Genomic DNA, 14,251 nt, shown 5'->3' with positions numbered 1-14,251 from the left:
ACATGTCCTGTCTCTCCTCAGCTGTCCTCTTGATTAAAGGCAAAAGCCCCCCCCCCCCAAAAAATCTATAAAATAAATAAATAAACAATAAAAACACATTCAGGAAGTTACCTCTTTTCTCCGTGGTGACCACCAGCGCCTCGGCGGCCTCGCCCCAGCCCTTCCTGGTCTGCGCTGTGATCCGAAACACGTAAATGGACTCCTGCTTTAAACTGGTCACCGTGTACTGGCGAGCGCTGGGGTTCAGCACGTCCACTGTTGCCGTGTTGCTGTTCGTGGAGTTGAGGTGGTACGTTATCTGGTAGGCTGGAGAGATAACAGATAGATCGTGTTACTTGATGTGTCATAAGGAGCAAATTAAATCACGGCTGAAAAATGTGTTAAAGCATTTGTTGTTTGTGTTGCTTTTCCTAACAATCGGAGAAACAGCAAACTGTGCGACAAGCAGCTTTGTCTCCTCTGAAATGATCCCACCAGCATCTGCTCTTGCTTGTACTGTGTGGGTCTGACATGCTGTACAGTTTAAAATAAATGATGCGACAGATGTATAATGAATCAAACGCTCACGAGGAAATCCCCAATTAGCTTACAAGAGAGCTTACAACTCTCTGATCTGATGCCGGAAAGTAACAAGATGTGAAAGTGTGTGGTCCGTCATGTAGAAATAACATTTCAGAAGTACGCTGGGAGTCATCAGGAGCGTCACCTGTGGGCCTTACGCTACATTAAATCTAAATATAGAAGCCCGTGTGTTAAGTGTTTGCTAGTTTCCAGGTCATTTACTTATACTGCTGCAAAAGATACGGCCCGTCTTCACTAGATTCTTTATTTTGTAATAAAATGTCCAAAAAGTCTCCAACTAAAAAGGAATCTTGTATGTTACCAACCAAGAATAATGCCATTGGGCTGCGAGGGGGACTGCCAAATAAGCCGGACTGAGGTGGTCCGCACTTCCGGGAACAGGATGCCCACTGGAGGTCCGGGAACTGTTGGAAAGCAACACACATAAACCTTTTAACAACTCAGACATTACTTCAACAGCCTCAATTAAGCGGATGGCTCTATCTGACCTACAAAAGCAAACCAGACACCGGAGAGAACATGAAAATGTCCTCCTAATATTACTGTTACTGGCTCCCAATCCGGCACGCAGACCAGGAGAGCCGTTAAAAACTCATAAGAACACAACATGAGTCAAAAATGTTTGGCCAATCAACAGGTGGGGACAATTGCAGGATTTGAAAGAATTTAATTCCCCAATTTGACCTTTTAATTCTAGACAGGACTGACATATGTCCATTTAATTTATGAAAACATTGGGGCGGCTGTGGCTCAGTGGTAGAGTCGGCAGGTTGGCGGTTCGATCCCTGACTACTACAGTCACATGTCGAAGTGTCCTTGGGCAAGACACTGAACCCTTAATTGCTCCTGTTGGCAGAGCAATTGGGTATGAATGGGCATAGATCTGATTGGAGATTGGCACTTAGGCATTTGCCATCAGTGTGTGGATGTGTGTGTGAATGGGTGATTGTGACATGTAGTGTAAAAGCAGCTTGTGGTTGCAAAGTCCGTTTACCATTGTGAGACATGGCTAAGATCAGTTCATGGAGGTCACAATGGCTAAATCTGGCTTTAAAGTAACAGGCATGTTGGTCCTGCTACCTAGCTTGCTCTTGGCTTCATAATGTTATATTATTATAATAAATATTATATAACATTACAAGGGATATTATAAACTGTAGCTTTATCAACAAAAGTGTTAGTTTTTTTAATCGATCTTACATAGTTAGAAATATTTGTATTTCCTCCTCACTTTGCATTCCAAAAGAAATGTGTTTTAAAGAGAAGTTTATATTTTGTTGTTCCGTCTCTTAAAATGTAAATGCTTAAAAGTTAAGCTTAAGCCCCCACCGGGCTAAATGCAACCTCACACGAGATCGAGTCACATCCATGTATTGCCCTCAATCAATCTCTTTGTAACCCAGCACGTAGAAGAAAGCCTCTAATTGCTTATTTTGTGCAACTGCCCATTTGATATATATTTAATATTTTTTTCTTTTAAATTATTATTATTTCTATTATGTATGTCTGTTGGACATTTTTCTTTCAATCAACTTTTTTTTGCCCATTATGTGGCTGTCTTGCTTGTTTGTTCTAAAAAGAAAACCAATAAAAATATGTTTTAAATAATAAATAAATAAAGTAAATGCTTGTGCAAAGATGTTAACATCAGGAGTACTGCTTTTGTCCACAGGGGGCGCCAAAGTTAACAAAATGTAAGTTCCTGGTAGCTGCTTTAAAATTCCGTACTTTTGTGAGTGAAAAGTTATATTGTACTAAATATATAACCCCCATGAAATACTTACACACAGCACATAGATGACCAATATAAATGTTCCATTAAGCTATGATTTATAGCAGAAAGATAGAACATGGGTTTATATTTTTTTAAATATAATTTAGTGGGGAAAACCAAAGAAATATCCCTGCTGTCTGGAGTGCCATAACACTATAATGCTATTTAACTGCAATGCTAAAAGCTGCTTAGTCCTGTATCCCTACCATCATCCAAAGTCCTCTCCAGGATGGGCGGAGAACTGGGCCGTCCATCTCCGATGCGTGTGAAAGCCAGCACCTGGATCTCATACAGCACATACTTCCCCAGACCGGTCAGCTGGACACTGTGGGTGGCGTTCCCCTCCACTGTCCAGAAGTGGACGAAACTGTCCGAGTCCTTCTCTTTGTACACCACCTGGTGCAAGCGAGGAGGCAAGAGTCGGGGAAAAAGTGAATTCGGACCTTGCTGCCGACGTTTTTGAAGAATAATTTGACTAAATAAATCAGGAATGATGTTAGAACAAAAGAAAGCACACACGGACCTTGTAGCCCAAAATGAGACCGTTTCTGTCCGGCTCAGGAACCTCAAACCAGCGCACCAGGATGCTGCTGGAGGTGGTGGCGAAGGCAGACACGTTGGTGGGTCCACAGGAGGGGACTGGGGAACAAAGAGAGCAGGAAGGCCAACACATTACCCCTGAATAGTCCTTTGTTTGCTCTTTATTCTGAAAAATGAATGTTTCATGCTCACAAATATTTGACAGAGACGCAGTTTGAATGATCTGCAATGGTTTTATCATGTGTTTGCACGTAGCCTCTGATATTCTGGTGTACCCTGCAGCCCTGCTGAAAAGGAGAAATGACTCAAGAGTAGGCCTGTTTCTCTTCCTTGGCACTCATCCCTGGACATAATGCGCTGATTCCCAAGAATCTGCTGCAGTTAGTGGAAAAAAAGCAGCACAGGAATTCCTCATTCGAGTACATGTGTTCTCAATTTCCTCAGACTGCTCTCTTCACTCCTTCTATTTCTCACTACCCAGCATCTGGTGAGAAATGTGAGAGCAGAAGCAAGGAGGGAAAAGAAGATTCTTTCCTTAAATAAAGGTGAGCTGTGAAAAAGACTCACATAAATTTTACATATGGCATATGTTAGGCTGTAAGTGAAGGCTATTAAAGTTTCCATAACTGTGAATATCTGCTTCAGGCTTACAGAAGAAGCTGTTCTGCTGTTAAATAGGCCGATGTGCGGGTTTTGGTTAACGGAAGGGGCGGGGCTTCAAATACGTACAATGAGAGCAGATGGAGACGCGTCGTCCATCTTTATATACAGTCATAGATCTCCACCTGGTCAGGTACAAACTCACCAGACTCCCTCGTCCGGCCTGTGACCGGCGTGCTCCAGGGTCCCAGCCCGATGCCGTTAACAGCCTGGACCCTGACCTCGTACTCCGTCCACTCTTCCAGATCCTCGATGGTGAACTCCCTCTCCAGGCGGTCTGCGATGACGTGGGTCAGCGCCCGGCCCTGTGAGCCCGCACGGGAGTACTGAATCCTGTAGCCCACCTGCTCCGCGATGCCGTTGTACTCCCATTCAGGCAACGGCTGGGCATGGACAGTAAGAGAGAGGAGGGGGAGCTCTAAGACTGCAGAAGTTTCTCTTCAAGTCAAAGATTTTTAATAAGTAGTTAATGCTCACCATCCATCGTAACCACAGGCTGGTCTCGCTGGCGGTGCGCAGGGTGACGTTGGCGGGGGCCATGTCAGGAGGAGCAGGCAGGGTCTGGATCTTCCTGGAGGGCTGGCTGGCAGGACTGGTGCCCACTATGTTCACCTGACGCATGCGGAACCTGGTGTTCAGAGCATAAGATTACCATGCAACCTCTGCAGACGGTTTGATCTGATCTTAAATCACAGCTCAGAAAGTAAACACTCCTAGCATTACTGTAGTACGCGAAGTTAGCATCCTCTTACGTGAGATAAATTGCATTGGAGATGCAGCAGATTTGCAGCACCAGAGAGGGGCTTTTTTCATGTTTCAGCCTGAATATGCAAATAAATAAAGGTGCATTTTGATCCATCGTCAGCTCTTTTTTACCCACTCAAATGCAGAGTGGCTGTTTTGCGTCTTCAGGGACACACTCAGGGAAATATTCATCGCTTATATTGAACGTAATACCAGAAAACAATCATTTAAATGCTGTAAAGTCTTTTTTAAATCACACTATTCATAACAAGGTTGTATACAAATCAAAGGAATAACCTACGCCTCCTGGGATATGCTGCAATATTCAAGTGCACATACACATTACCTGTCACTATGCTGTGCATGCATTTCCTGTGCACAAAATAAACAGTAAAGTGAGAGCAGATTAAGGCCATGTCTACACGTACACAGGTATTTTTTGCCTCCTTCAGTTGCAAAAAAACACAAACACGGTTATAAAAAAATCCCTGTCCAGATGAAAAGGCAACAGAGACGCTGTCATGAGAATGCCACACCACCAGGGGGCGATATAACCCAGTCATGCAAAGAAGAATAAGAAAATCGCGGCCAATCAAAAGTCTGAAAAAATCTATTGCCGGAAGACTACCTGGCGGGCTGCAATGGTGCATCAAAGAAGGGGGGAATCATAACAAAGTAGAGCGTAGTGCATCCCGACGCCTCTGTTCCTCTGTACAGGACAAGGTTAGAAGCATCACCGTTTTTGTCACGTCCGTCATTTTGCAAGGAATGTCGCCTCATCTGTGACGCCTCACAAAGGAGGTAACGACGCACTACACGTCTCCGTGGAAACGGAGTTTCTAAAAGTCTTCAACCTGGTCGGAATTTTACAAAAGATCAGTTTTCAGTGGCTAAAACGGCGTTTGTGTGGACGAAACGCCAGAGAAAAAGCTACGTTTGGAAAAATTCTGTGTTTTGAGCATGTGTTTTGCTGTAGGAGCTAAATGTGTGCTTGTTGTTGTTTGTTGTGTTTATGCGGTGCCTGTCTGACCATCAAAATTAATTTTTTCCAATTCAGATATAGTCTGTACTTATTATATTTTAATTATTTGCTTATTATATAGTACTATTTTTTTATTTAACCTTTATTTTGACAGGTAATCTCTTGAGACACAGTGTCTAGCTCTCAAGTCAGACCTGGTCGAGACAACAGCAGCAAAACAAGTAACAACACAGGAGAATTAATGCTCTGGCAAAGCACAACATAAATCACACACATCTTTAATGGAGACAGACAGGTTATGAGTTTGAAGTAGGTTACCTGTAGAAGGTGTACGGGTTGAGACCTGGCACCTCTAAGGAGCGAGCTTCAGGTTCGTTGGACACCTGGTGGACCATCATCCAGTCCTCATTTTCTCCTACAACACCCACCTGAGAGCAGGACAATAGAAGGCATGAAGATGTCAGTGTATCTATATATCAATATCTTAAAATAATCTGAGAACAAAGCAAAAACTCTGGTTCACCTGGGCCTCCACCTGCCAACGAGAAATGGACGTTTTGCCATCATAGCCGGGTTTGAACTGCAGGGTGACGGAGCGTGAGCCGATGTTGGTGATTGCCATGTTGGTCGGAGGGCCGGGCAGCTCTATGAGGAGACAGAGTTGGACAAAGAGACGGAGAAAAGACACCAATGATGACGGTAAGATAAAAAGAAGTGTGGTGTGTGTGTGTGTGAGTGCCTCTTTGTAGGCTTTGCTGAGTTCAAACCTATCTACCACAGCTCCCTCTTGTGGCCGTACAGATACTACACACGGCTGAGCATCACCTATTTCTCTCCAACTTCAGCAAAGAGCAGATTAGATTTGGAAAAAGATGCTTGCACAAAGTACACAGGCGGAGACAATGCCATGAATGTCAATTACAGCGCAGTTATCTGGAGATATGATTCAATCTGATATCCTACTGTTTACACTTGAGCTGAGTAAACAAAAAGAATGGATTATTCCTCGGAAATCCTGGCGGGGAAACAAATCGGAAAATGGCGAATTCAAAAGACAGCGGGAGGGCATTTTTTTCTGTATATGAATCTCATTATTTGTTCTTGTTTTGAGGGATTTTCTTTTCCTTCTTTCCAGGCAGGTACGTGTGAGAATGTGCTTGTGCATAAAATATTTCATCCTCCATCTTTTCCCCCCCTTGAGATAAACATTAAACCCACCGTAACATATAGTTCACATAAATCCTAGTCGGTGATATTAATGTTACACTGTGGCAGACTGGAGTGTGGACACTGGCCTAATATTAAAAACACATAATGACTCCTGTGGGTGAAATGAGCTCCTTTTTCCAAGATTGCTTAAATGCGTGTGTATTCAACCGTAATAAAAAGCGGATCGCACACGCCGTAGTAAAATTACCCCTTCTAAATCATTTGCATGACTGATTATTGAGGATGCTTTGCTGCACTGTTGCAGGCACATAGGTGTTTCCTTTACACATACAATGAGAGTGATAATCACCACGTGGGGACTGTAACTGCTGCTCCGCTCTCAGTGTAACAGAATTTCATTTCACAGGCTGCACAGATGCACAGGCTCTGAATGCCGCTCCGCTAATTGACGTGGGTATTGTATTTCTATTACACGATTTTGCAAATATGGAATCATTAAACACCGTAATTATCCTCAGAGCCCTCGTGGGAGCGATCATTTCGGGGACATGGGGCAGATGTGTGTGTTGGTGGTGTTTTTGGTTCCGTCCCAGCTGAGGTGACTGTGGGGGGGGGGATCTTGTTTCATTGTGTCTGGCGCCAGGCGACGTGGAGTGTGTGCGCAGAGTTTAATGTGCAACAGTAAATATGCAGGGAGGGAAGCTAAAGAAAAATGTTCACAAAGACAAAGAGTAAGGAACAGGGCATTCAGGAGGCATTATGGGTAACGTAGGACCCAGTTACTATAAACTAAAAGGTAGGGCATATTGGTCTTGATTTCTTCGCTTTCATTTGTGCTTGTCAAGATTTTTGATTTCAAGTTTTTGCGCTGCAAGCATCATGAATTAAACTTTACTCAGCCCTGATGTAGTGAGGAGGAGGCTTACAACTTAGGTAAGTTACTGCGTGGATGATATCACCAGAGGTAAGTGAGAAAATCAGTATTTTTTTTATATATATAGTGATGGGAAAGGGAGCTGGATATTATGACCATCGGACTAACCTTCATTTTATTTTTTAGGAGGCTGACATAAAGGAAACGGTGGTTGAGTAAGTTACAAGATGCTGTATCCAGCTTGGCTCATTTTTTCCCAATGTCTCACCATAGACTGTATATAAGAAGTGGGCGTCGCCATGAAGTTGCCATATATTGGTTTGTGCCATTATAAAGCCTTGATTATGGATTTTAGGCCTTCGCTATCTTGTTTTTAGGAGCCTGAATGACCCTATTTGGACGACATTGCTAGGCTTCTATCCTGGTTGAGAGGTCGCCTTGGGAGGGACGTGTCAATCACAGGTAGCCACACCTTAAAGCATACCCTTCCTTGTCCTCTATTATACAAAATGAACATCGTGCTGTATTAAAGAGGGGGTATTATGCTGTTTCACATTTTAAGACATATATATAATGTTACAATGTTGGATGTTCAGACTAAACGTGGGTGAAGTTTCAAATCTGTAGGTAAAAGTATGTTGGAGTAATCCCCAGGCTACCCAGCTCAGTCTGCAGGCTGCTATGAACGCAAAGTTTCACACAGTTTTTTCAACACGCCGCACTTTGTGACATCATAAAGTGCAGCCTCAGCAGGCTTCAGAGAGCTGGCCAATCAGAAGAAAATGGGAGCTGACTGAGTTGTTTCAGGCAGAGGCTGTAAGTTTGAGAAAAACTGAGTTTTTTTAACTGTGAATTATGCTAAGCTACTCCACAGGTATCACAGCGTGAAATATGAAGCTTGAAATTAGCATAATACCCCTCCTTTAAATAAGTCGCAAAACCAGCGATGGAAACCATAAACAAACATCAACTAAGAAGTTGGGTCTTTTTCTCATCTGGTTCCAAACATCTATTTTCCTCCACTTATCCGCGGCTGGGTCCCGGTGGCAGCAAGCTAAGCCGTCCCTCTCCCCAGTAACGTTTTCCAGCTCCTCCTGGGGGATTCTGAGGCGTTCCCAGGCCAGACGGGATCTATAATCCTTCCAGCAAGGGTCTCCTCCCAGTTGGACATGCCCGGAAAACCTCAAAAAGGAGGTTGCCCAAACCACCTCAACTGATGTCTAAAGCTAAGCCCAAACACCCTTCGGAGGAAACTCATTCATCCTCTACCTCATTCTTTGGTCACTACCCAAACTGACCAAGGCGAGGGTTGGAACGTAGATCGACTGCTAAATCAAAAGCTTTGCCTTCAGGCTCAGCTCCCTCTTCACCTTGATGGTCCGGCACAACGCCTGCGTTACTGCTGAAGCTGCACCGACCCGTCTGTCACAACCCGTTCCATACAAGTAGTTCTTTTTGTAACCAGGGGAGTCTCCCCCTGCTGGCCGTTAGAAAGAGTGCAGCTTTAAGGCACTTCAGCGTTGAGAGGCTACGTCCACTCTGTGTAACAGTGTATAGTTGAGTTTATTAATGCTTGGCAAACAGGCTTAGAGGTGCATTAGCGCCACCAACTGGACTGGAGGAGGCTTTAGGACAGGCAGTGCCATTTTAACAGTAAAAGCAACAACTCTATAAAGTGCATCTCAGTTCAACTCCTTTGTAACGAATGGTATTGTCCAGTTCTCTCCGCCTTGAATATCTGACTGCTCGTGTGGCTACTGACCTGGTGGGACGCCCGAGGAGATGGTGGAGGAGGACAGCTGGCCCTGGCCTTTGGAGGTCATCCCTGCCACTTCGATGGTGTAGGTGGTGAGAGCGGTGAGTCCGGTGACCCTGTACTCCAAGGTGACGTTGGGCAGGTAGTGGGTGACTCTCGTGTTGGTGCGGTTGTACTCCTCCCACGAAATCCTGTAACCTGAAGAGCAGCAGCAGAGACGAGTTGACAGCAGCAGCCAGAGAATCCTCTCAGGGAAAATTCAACAGCGGTTTGACTACAATAGCAACTCTCGGCTCACAAGCTGCGGGCAAACTAACAGAAATATTAAATTAACTCCATCAAAAATTTAATATAGCAAATGAAATCAGCCTGTGATTATACCTCCCTACACACATCCTCCACCCACTCCCACACACACACACACACACACTTACCCTCTCAAAGTTAATGCAATTTACTCCTTGGCCAGCAGCTCTTTTCATGTGATTGCATAAGGCATTAGGCAGCATTCCTTGCCAAATCAATAATTTCACAAAGCATGTCAGTGTTTGTCTCCTGGGAGTGGGAAGCACATTAAAATGTTTTAGAAATGCACTTTACAATAACGCCGCTAAATCTCCACCTCTGTAAACACTTGAATATTAATGGAAGTGGTGGGCATTCGCTTTTTACTCTGAGTTTGTCCGACATAAAGTGAGAGCGTTACGTAAACCAGGATAGAGGAACAGCAGCTCCCTAGAAAGATGTTTAATTAGGACATATTGCCTGTAAATCCCTGGACAAATAAGAGGAAATCTCAGTTTTCATTTTAATTCTGTGCTTTTGTTTTTTACAGCATCATATCTGTAACTCAAAAATAAGCCACTTGTAAAAATCAAAATGTGACAAAAAGCCAAATATGCCTCTGCGCGCAGTTACGTTCAGCTACACCACCATTATCTGCAGAAGCAGGTTTAATGGTCTCCCTCAGGAGGGACGGCTCTGCTTGTTTAGTAATTTGGATGAGTCTGAAAACAGACCATTTGATGTTTTATCGCTCCTCACACAGTACGATGATTTAACAGCTCTATTTTTTTTTGTACGATGCCCTTCATCCCCTGCTTATTTCTTCTGTTTTAAAAGACTTTAGGTGAGGAGCCTTTTTTTTACGACACGTTTTATTTGCATCACTTGTTTTTTTGTTCGAAATGGAAGAAGTTATACGATTGTTTTGCAAGTGTCTCTGCTGGATGGTATATGTGCAGTTTTGGCAGCAGGATGTCAATGATCAAAATATATCACACACCATTAAAAATAAAGACGCCGTCCTGAATGTGCTACATGTGCTGAGCTCACTTGAGATGGTCAAGCAGTCGTTTAAAAGCCTCCTGTGATTGGATGGACAAACACCATCGAACTGCTTTGTTGCCCGAGTGCAACTATACTACAAAAACAAAGTTAAAGGAACACATAAAACCTGCTGCTCTCCTCCTCTTTCGCTCTCGCGTTCTGCACCCCTCTGCACCTTTTCTGTCTGTCCTGAGGGGGGTCGTCGTGCCCGGCGGATTCCCAGTGAAGCTTCCCCAAAACGTCGACCAATCAATCTAATTTATCAAGACATTGTTATACCGCATCCTGCTGATGGTGTGGTCCTTGCTAGTGAAACATACAAGCTAAATTATGTTGTCTGTTTGGATTGTGAACGCTGCACGTCTCCTGTCTCACACTGAACAAATACAACCACGCACGATGTTACGTCGGCCGCACCGTTTTCACAGAGACTTGTCAATCACAGGTAGCCACGCCCTAAAGCATACCCTGTTTTTATTGGTATTTTACTCCATAATCTACCAATCGAACATAAACAGTCCCTTCAGGATGTCACAGGCGTTTTCTGTTCACCTGTTTTGTTGCAGCTTTCTTCAAAAGTCGCAGCATTTCTTTTTCTGTTTCCACTGTGAGCGGCTGGGACAAACTCTCCAATAAAGCCATCGTTTGGCTGAGCGAGCTGTTTGTCTTCTGACCTCACTTCCTGTCAATTTCAGCGGCAGTGTCAGGACTCCAAATAATGCATTATTTTGGTAATAAAAAACTTTTAAAGTGCGTCTGTTCCTTTAATTTCTTTGAGTCGTGTATCATTTTGTTGTGAAGTGAATGCACCTATAAGAACTCAGCAGTCTTCTCGCTTATTAAAAGAATACAATAAAGATTGACATTAAATTCTGTATGGGTTGTGATCTTCTGTCTTATGTTGCACAAATCCAATCAATCAATCATCCATCCATTATCTATACCCCTGGAACCTATCCTGGAAGTCAGTGGGCGAGAGGCGGGGCACACCCTCGACTGATCGCCAGTCACTCACAGGGCTGACACACACAAACAGACAACCTTTCATGCTCACATTCACACCTACAGGAAATTTAGAGTCACACATGAACCTAACGAGGAAGCCGGAGTACCCGTCAGGAACCGATGCATGCACAGGGAGAACATGCAAACTCCACCGACAAGTGTTTAGTTTATGAGCTAAGTGACTGTACCTGTGAGGACGCCATTCTTCTCGCCCGGCTCACTCCAGCTCACTTTTAGCGAGGTGTCCAGGATCTCTGTGAAGCTCAGGTGACCCACAGCACCGGGCGCTGGACAGGGAGAAATACACTCAATGAGCCAGGCAGGTGGAAAAATGAAACACTCTATTTAAATTCAAGCAGATCAGCTGGAATATTATGTTAAAAATGTGGTTACAACAAATTCACAAATTGAGGTAATTTTTTTACAAATCTGTCTGATGAAAAGTTGAAGAGTGACACATTATAACCATTTATCTCTGAGGAAGCTAACTGTGATGATCCTGGCTGGACACACTCGGTCATTAGCACCTTCAGTAAACTTGGTTCTGCATGAATAATAGATCTTGCCTGGAGGATGTGTTACTGTGAGACGCTGGTGTCCCCTCACCGCCACAGGAGCGAGCAAACCGCAGAAGGAAAAAGTCACTTACTGTCCTCGTGTGTCCTCAGCGCTCTGGGCAGGCTGCGGGGGCCGTCTCCGGGTGTGGTGAAACACAGCACCGAGGTGAAATACTCTGTGAACTTCTTCAGACCTGTCACGTAGCCCACGTGGACGCTGTCCTGGAAGTTGGGTCGCGCCGTTACCAAGGAAACGTCGTCGTCTTTGCCGGGCTCCCAGGCCAGCAACTAAAACACACAAAGTGAAAAAAATGAGTGAGTGAGAAGAAAATTATCCTGACAGGTAAAAATAAAGATAATCATTTTCCTTTAACACAATACTAACAGCAGTGCCTCTCCCCGGCAGTCCTTATCCACACTGAGGAGTTATTTGGCATCGCAGCTCAGCCAAATATATTTAGAAAGATGCCCTGAGGAGGTTTTGACTGGGAGGGAATGGCTGCACAGCTCAAATCAGGGGGAGGAAGAGGCTTTAGGTTAGGGCTCAAGAGAGGTATGATAGCATCCCATCACGCATGCTAACCATATAGCATCTTCAAATGGGACCTGGATTAGCCAATTAGCTGCTTAGATAATGAGTCCCAATGCCATGTCTATTGTTTCTCATTTCCAGAGTGAGGGAGCTTCTAGGGGTGTAAAGAGTTGCCAATTCAACCCCTCTGGACCTCTACCACTACTTTTGCAGTGGCCTAGACTGGGTTAAAAACTGCATTTCGGCTGTCGCCATCTTGGTTTTTTTGGAAGCAGAAGTGGTCATATTTTGACAAGGGGGTGGACAAGCATTGTTGTGCTCTACCCTGGTTGAGAGATCACTGTTGTAGCTAACTTCTCTATCACAGTTAGCAACGCCCTTAAGCATACCGTGCTTTATCGTGGGTGTTACTCTAAATGGGAGCATCATTTTCAAAATTGACTTCATGTTGCTTTAATTAAGACTTAAAACTAGTAATTAAGACCATAAACTCATTAGGAAAATTCCAATCTCGGATCCCATCGGCTATAGTATGACGCCGATATAGCATCTGGGGACAACAGTGAACATGCAGCAGGGTGTGAAGCCAGCGGGTCTTACCTTTGCCGAAATTTCACCATCATGATGCAGATTAGTATAAAGTCAAAATGAAGCTTTGTCAGGTCTGTCCTCGAGAGGAGAAGAAAACTACTATTAAAATGCTCGTTTGTTGAACGGAGGTCGGATCGATCATTTCTGATGCATTCGAGGAAGTCGGGAAATCTGAACGCCGAACGCCTTTCGTGACAGCATCAAGGGAATTTGTCTCAAGTTGAATTTTAGATCTAGAACAGATTGTTACACACTGTTAGCATGCAGATGTCTGTATATTTCAAAGATTTTTTCTTGCACACGCCGCAGCCTGCTGATACGTGATTGGTCAATATTACTCGGACTACAAGCGCACTACAAATGGAAACCAGAAGCCATCCATAAAACCACGTCCCTGCCTACTGTTCCTGTAAATAGAGATTAGGAAAATTCTAACTATAAATCAAATTAAATAAATCAACTAAGAAGTAGGTAAATCTCTTATCTGGTTTCATACAAGCTAATCAGTGGAGGTTCAAGGCACTTTTGCATTTGCCTTACTTCTGAAACCAACAGACCACGCCCACTTCTTATATACGGTCTATGGCTGAAACATTTATCATCACTTAAATAAAGCACTTTTAAAATCCTGAATAGGTTTTTTTCTAAAATGTATCTATAATCAAAATGAAACAAAGATATTGCAACTATACTTTACAACATATTATTCATACATACATCATTATTTGAAAAGGTAAAGGCTTCTTTCCCCGCACTGGTCGTCATGTTCCTTTTCAAGGAACACTGCCTCCGTTTTCAAAGCATTGTGGGAAATATCTTTTTTAAAAACACTTGATATTGAGGACCATTTTGAGGGTAAGCTGACCACAAGCCCTCAAACCCCAAAAGAAACGGAGCACCCTTCCCTCCATTGGAGCGCTCAAGTGGGAGAGTTGGGATGCAGCCAGAATTTCAGATGGATAGATGCTCGACTCTCCCTTTTCCTTTGCCTAACTTTCTTTTACCTTTCACACTCTCAAACTCTATTTACTTTCAGCTGCTCGAGTCTCTCCCTGGAGAATAAAGCTGGTGTTTAAAATTCAGATTAGGTTTGTACACCGACCCCTCAATCCAGCTCAGTAAGGCTGGTGGAGCCCTGGTGAACAGGAAGACACA

At 43.9% G+C, this 14,251-nt stretch overlaps 1 protein-coding gene across 1 annotated transcript in view; it reads right to left on the bottom strand.

Annotated features, from left to right (window-relative positions):
• sdk2b (sidekick cell adhesion molecule 2b) overlaps positions 1 to 14,251 on the bottom strand; it is a 107,049-nt gene that overhangs the window by 32,339 nt on the left and 60,459 nt on the right. The window contains exons 18-28 of the mRNA XM_069664046.1: positions 12,066 to 12,261; positions 11,605 to 11,703; positions 9,089 to 9,280; positions 5,806 to 5,927; positions 5,601 to 5,710; positions 4,034 to 4,184; positions 3,702 to 3,939; positions 2,880 to 2,995; positions 2,563 to 2,752; positions 888 to 986; positions 112 to 306 (exon numbers count right to left, since the gene is read on the bottom strand). Coding sequence (XP_069520147.1) covers positions 112 to 306; positions 888 to 986; positions 2,563 to 2,752; positions 2,880 to 2,995; positions 3,702 to 3,939; positions 4,034 to 4,184; positions 5,601 to 5,710; positions 5,806 to 5,927; positions 9,089 to 9,280; positions 11,605 to 11,703; positions 12,066 to 12,261 — 1,708 coding nt within the window. The remainder of the gene's footprint in view (positions 1 to 111; positions 307 to 887; positions 987 to 2,562; positions 2,753 to 2,879; positions 2,996 to 3,701; positions 3,940 to 4,033; positions 4,185 to 5,600; positions 5,711 to 5,805; positions 5,928 to 9,088; positions 9,281 to 11,604; positions 11,704 to 12,065; positions 12,262 to 14,251) is intronic.

Source organism: Semicossyphus pulcher, unplaced genomic scaffold (assembly GCF_022749685.1).
Source record: "Semicossyphus pulcher isolate SPU_LCO1_2020_fin unplaced genomic scaffold, fSemPul1.0.p SCAF_16, whole genome shotgun sequence".
Classification (NCBI taxonomy): domain Eukaryota; kingdom Metazoa; phylum Chordata; class Actinopteri; order Labriformes; family Labridae; genus Semicossyphus; species Semicossyphus pulcher.
The sequence above is the reverse complement of the archived record's forward strand: the minus strand, read 5'-3'. Positions and strand labels throughout refer to the sequence as shown.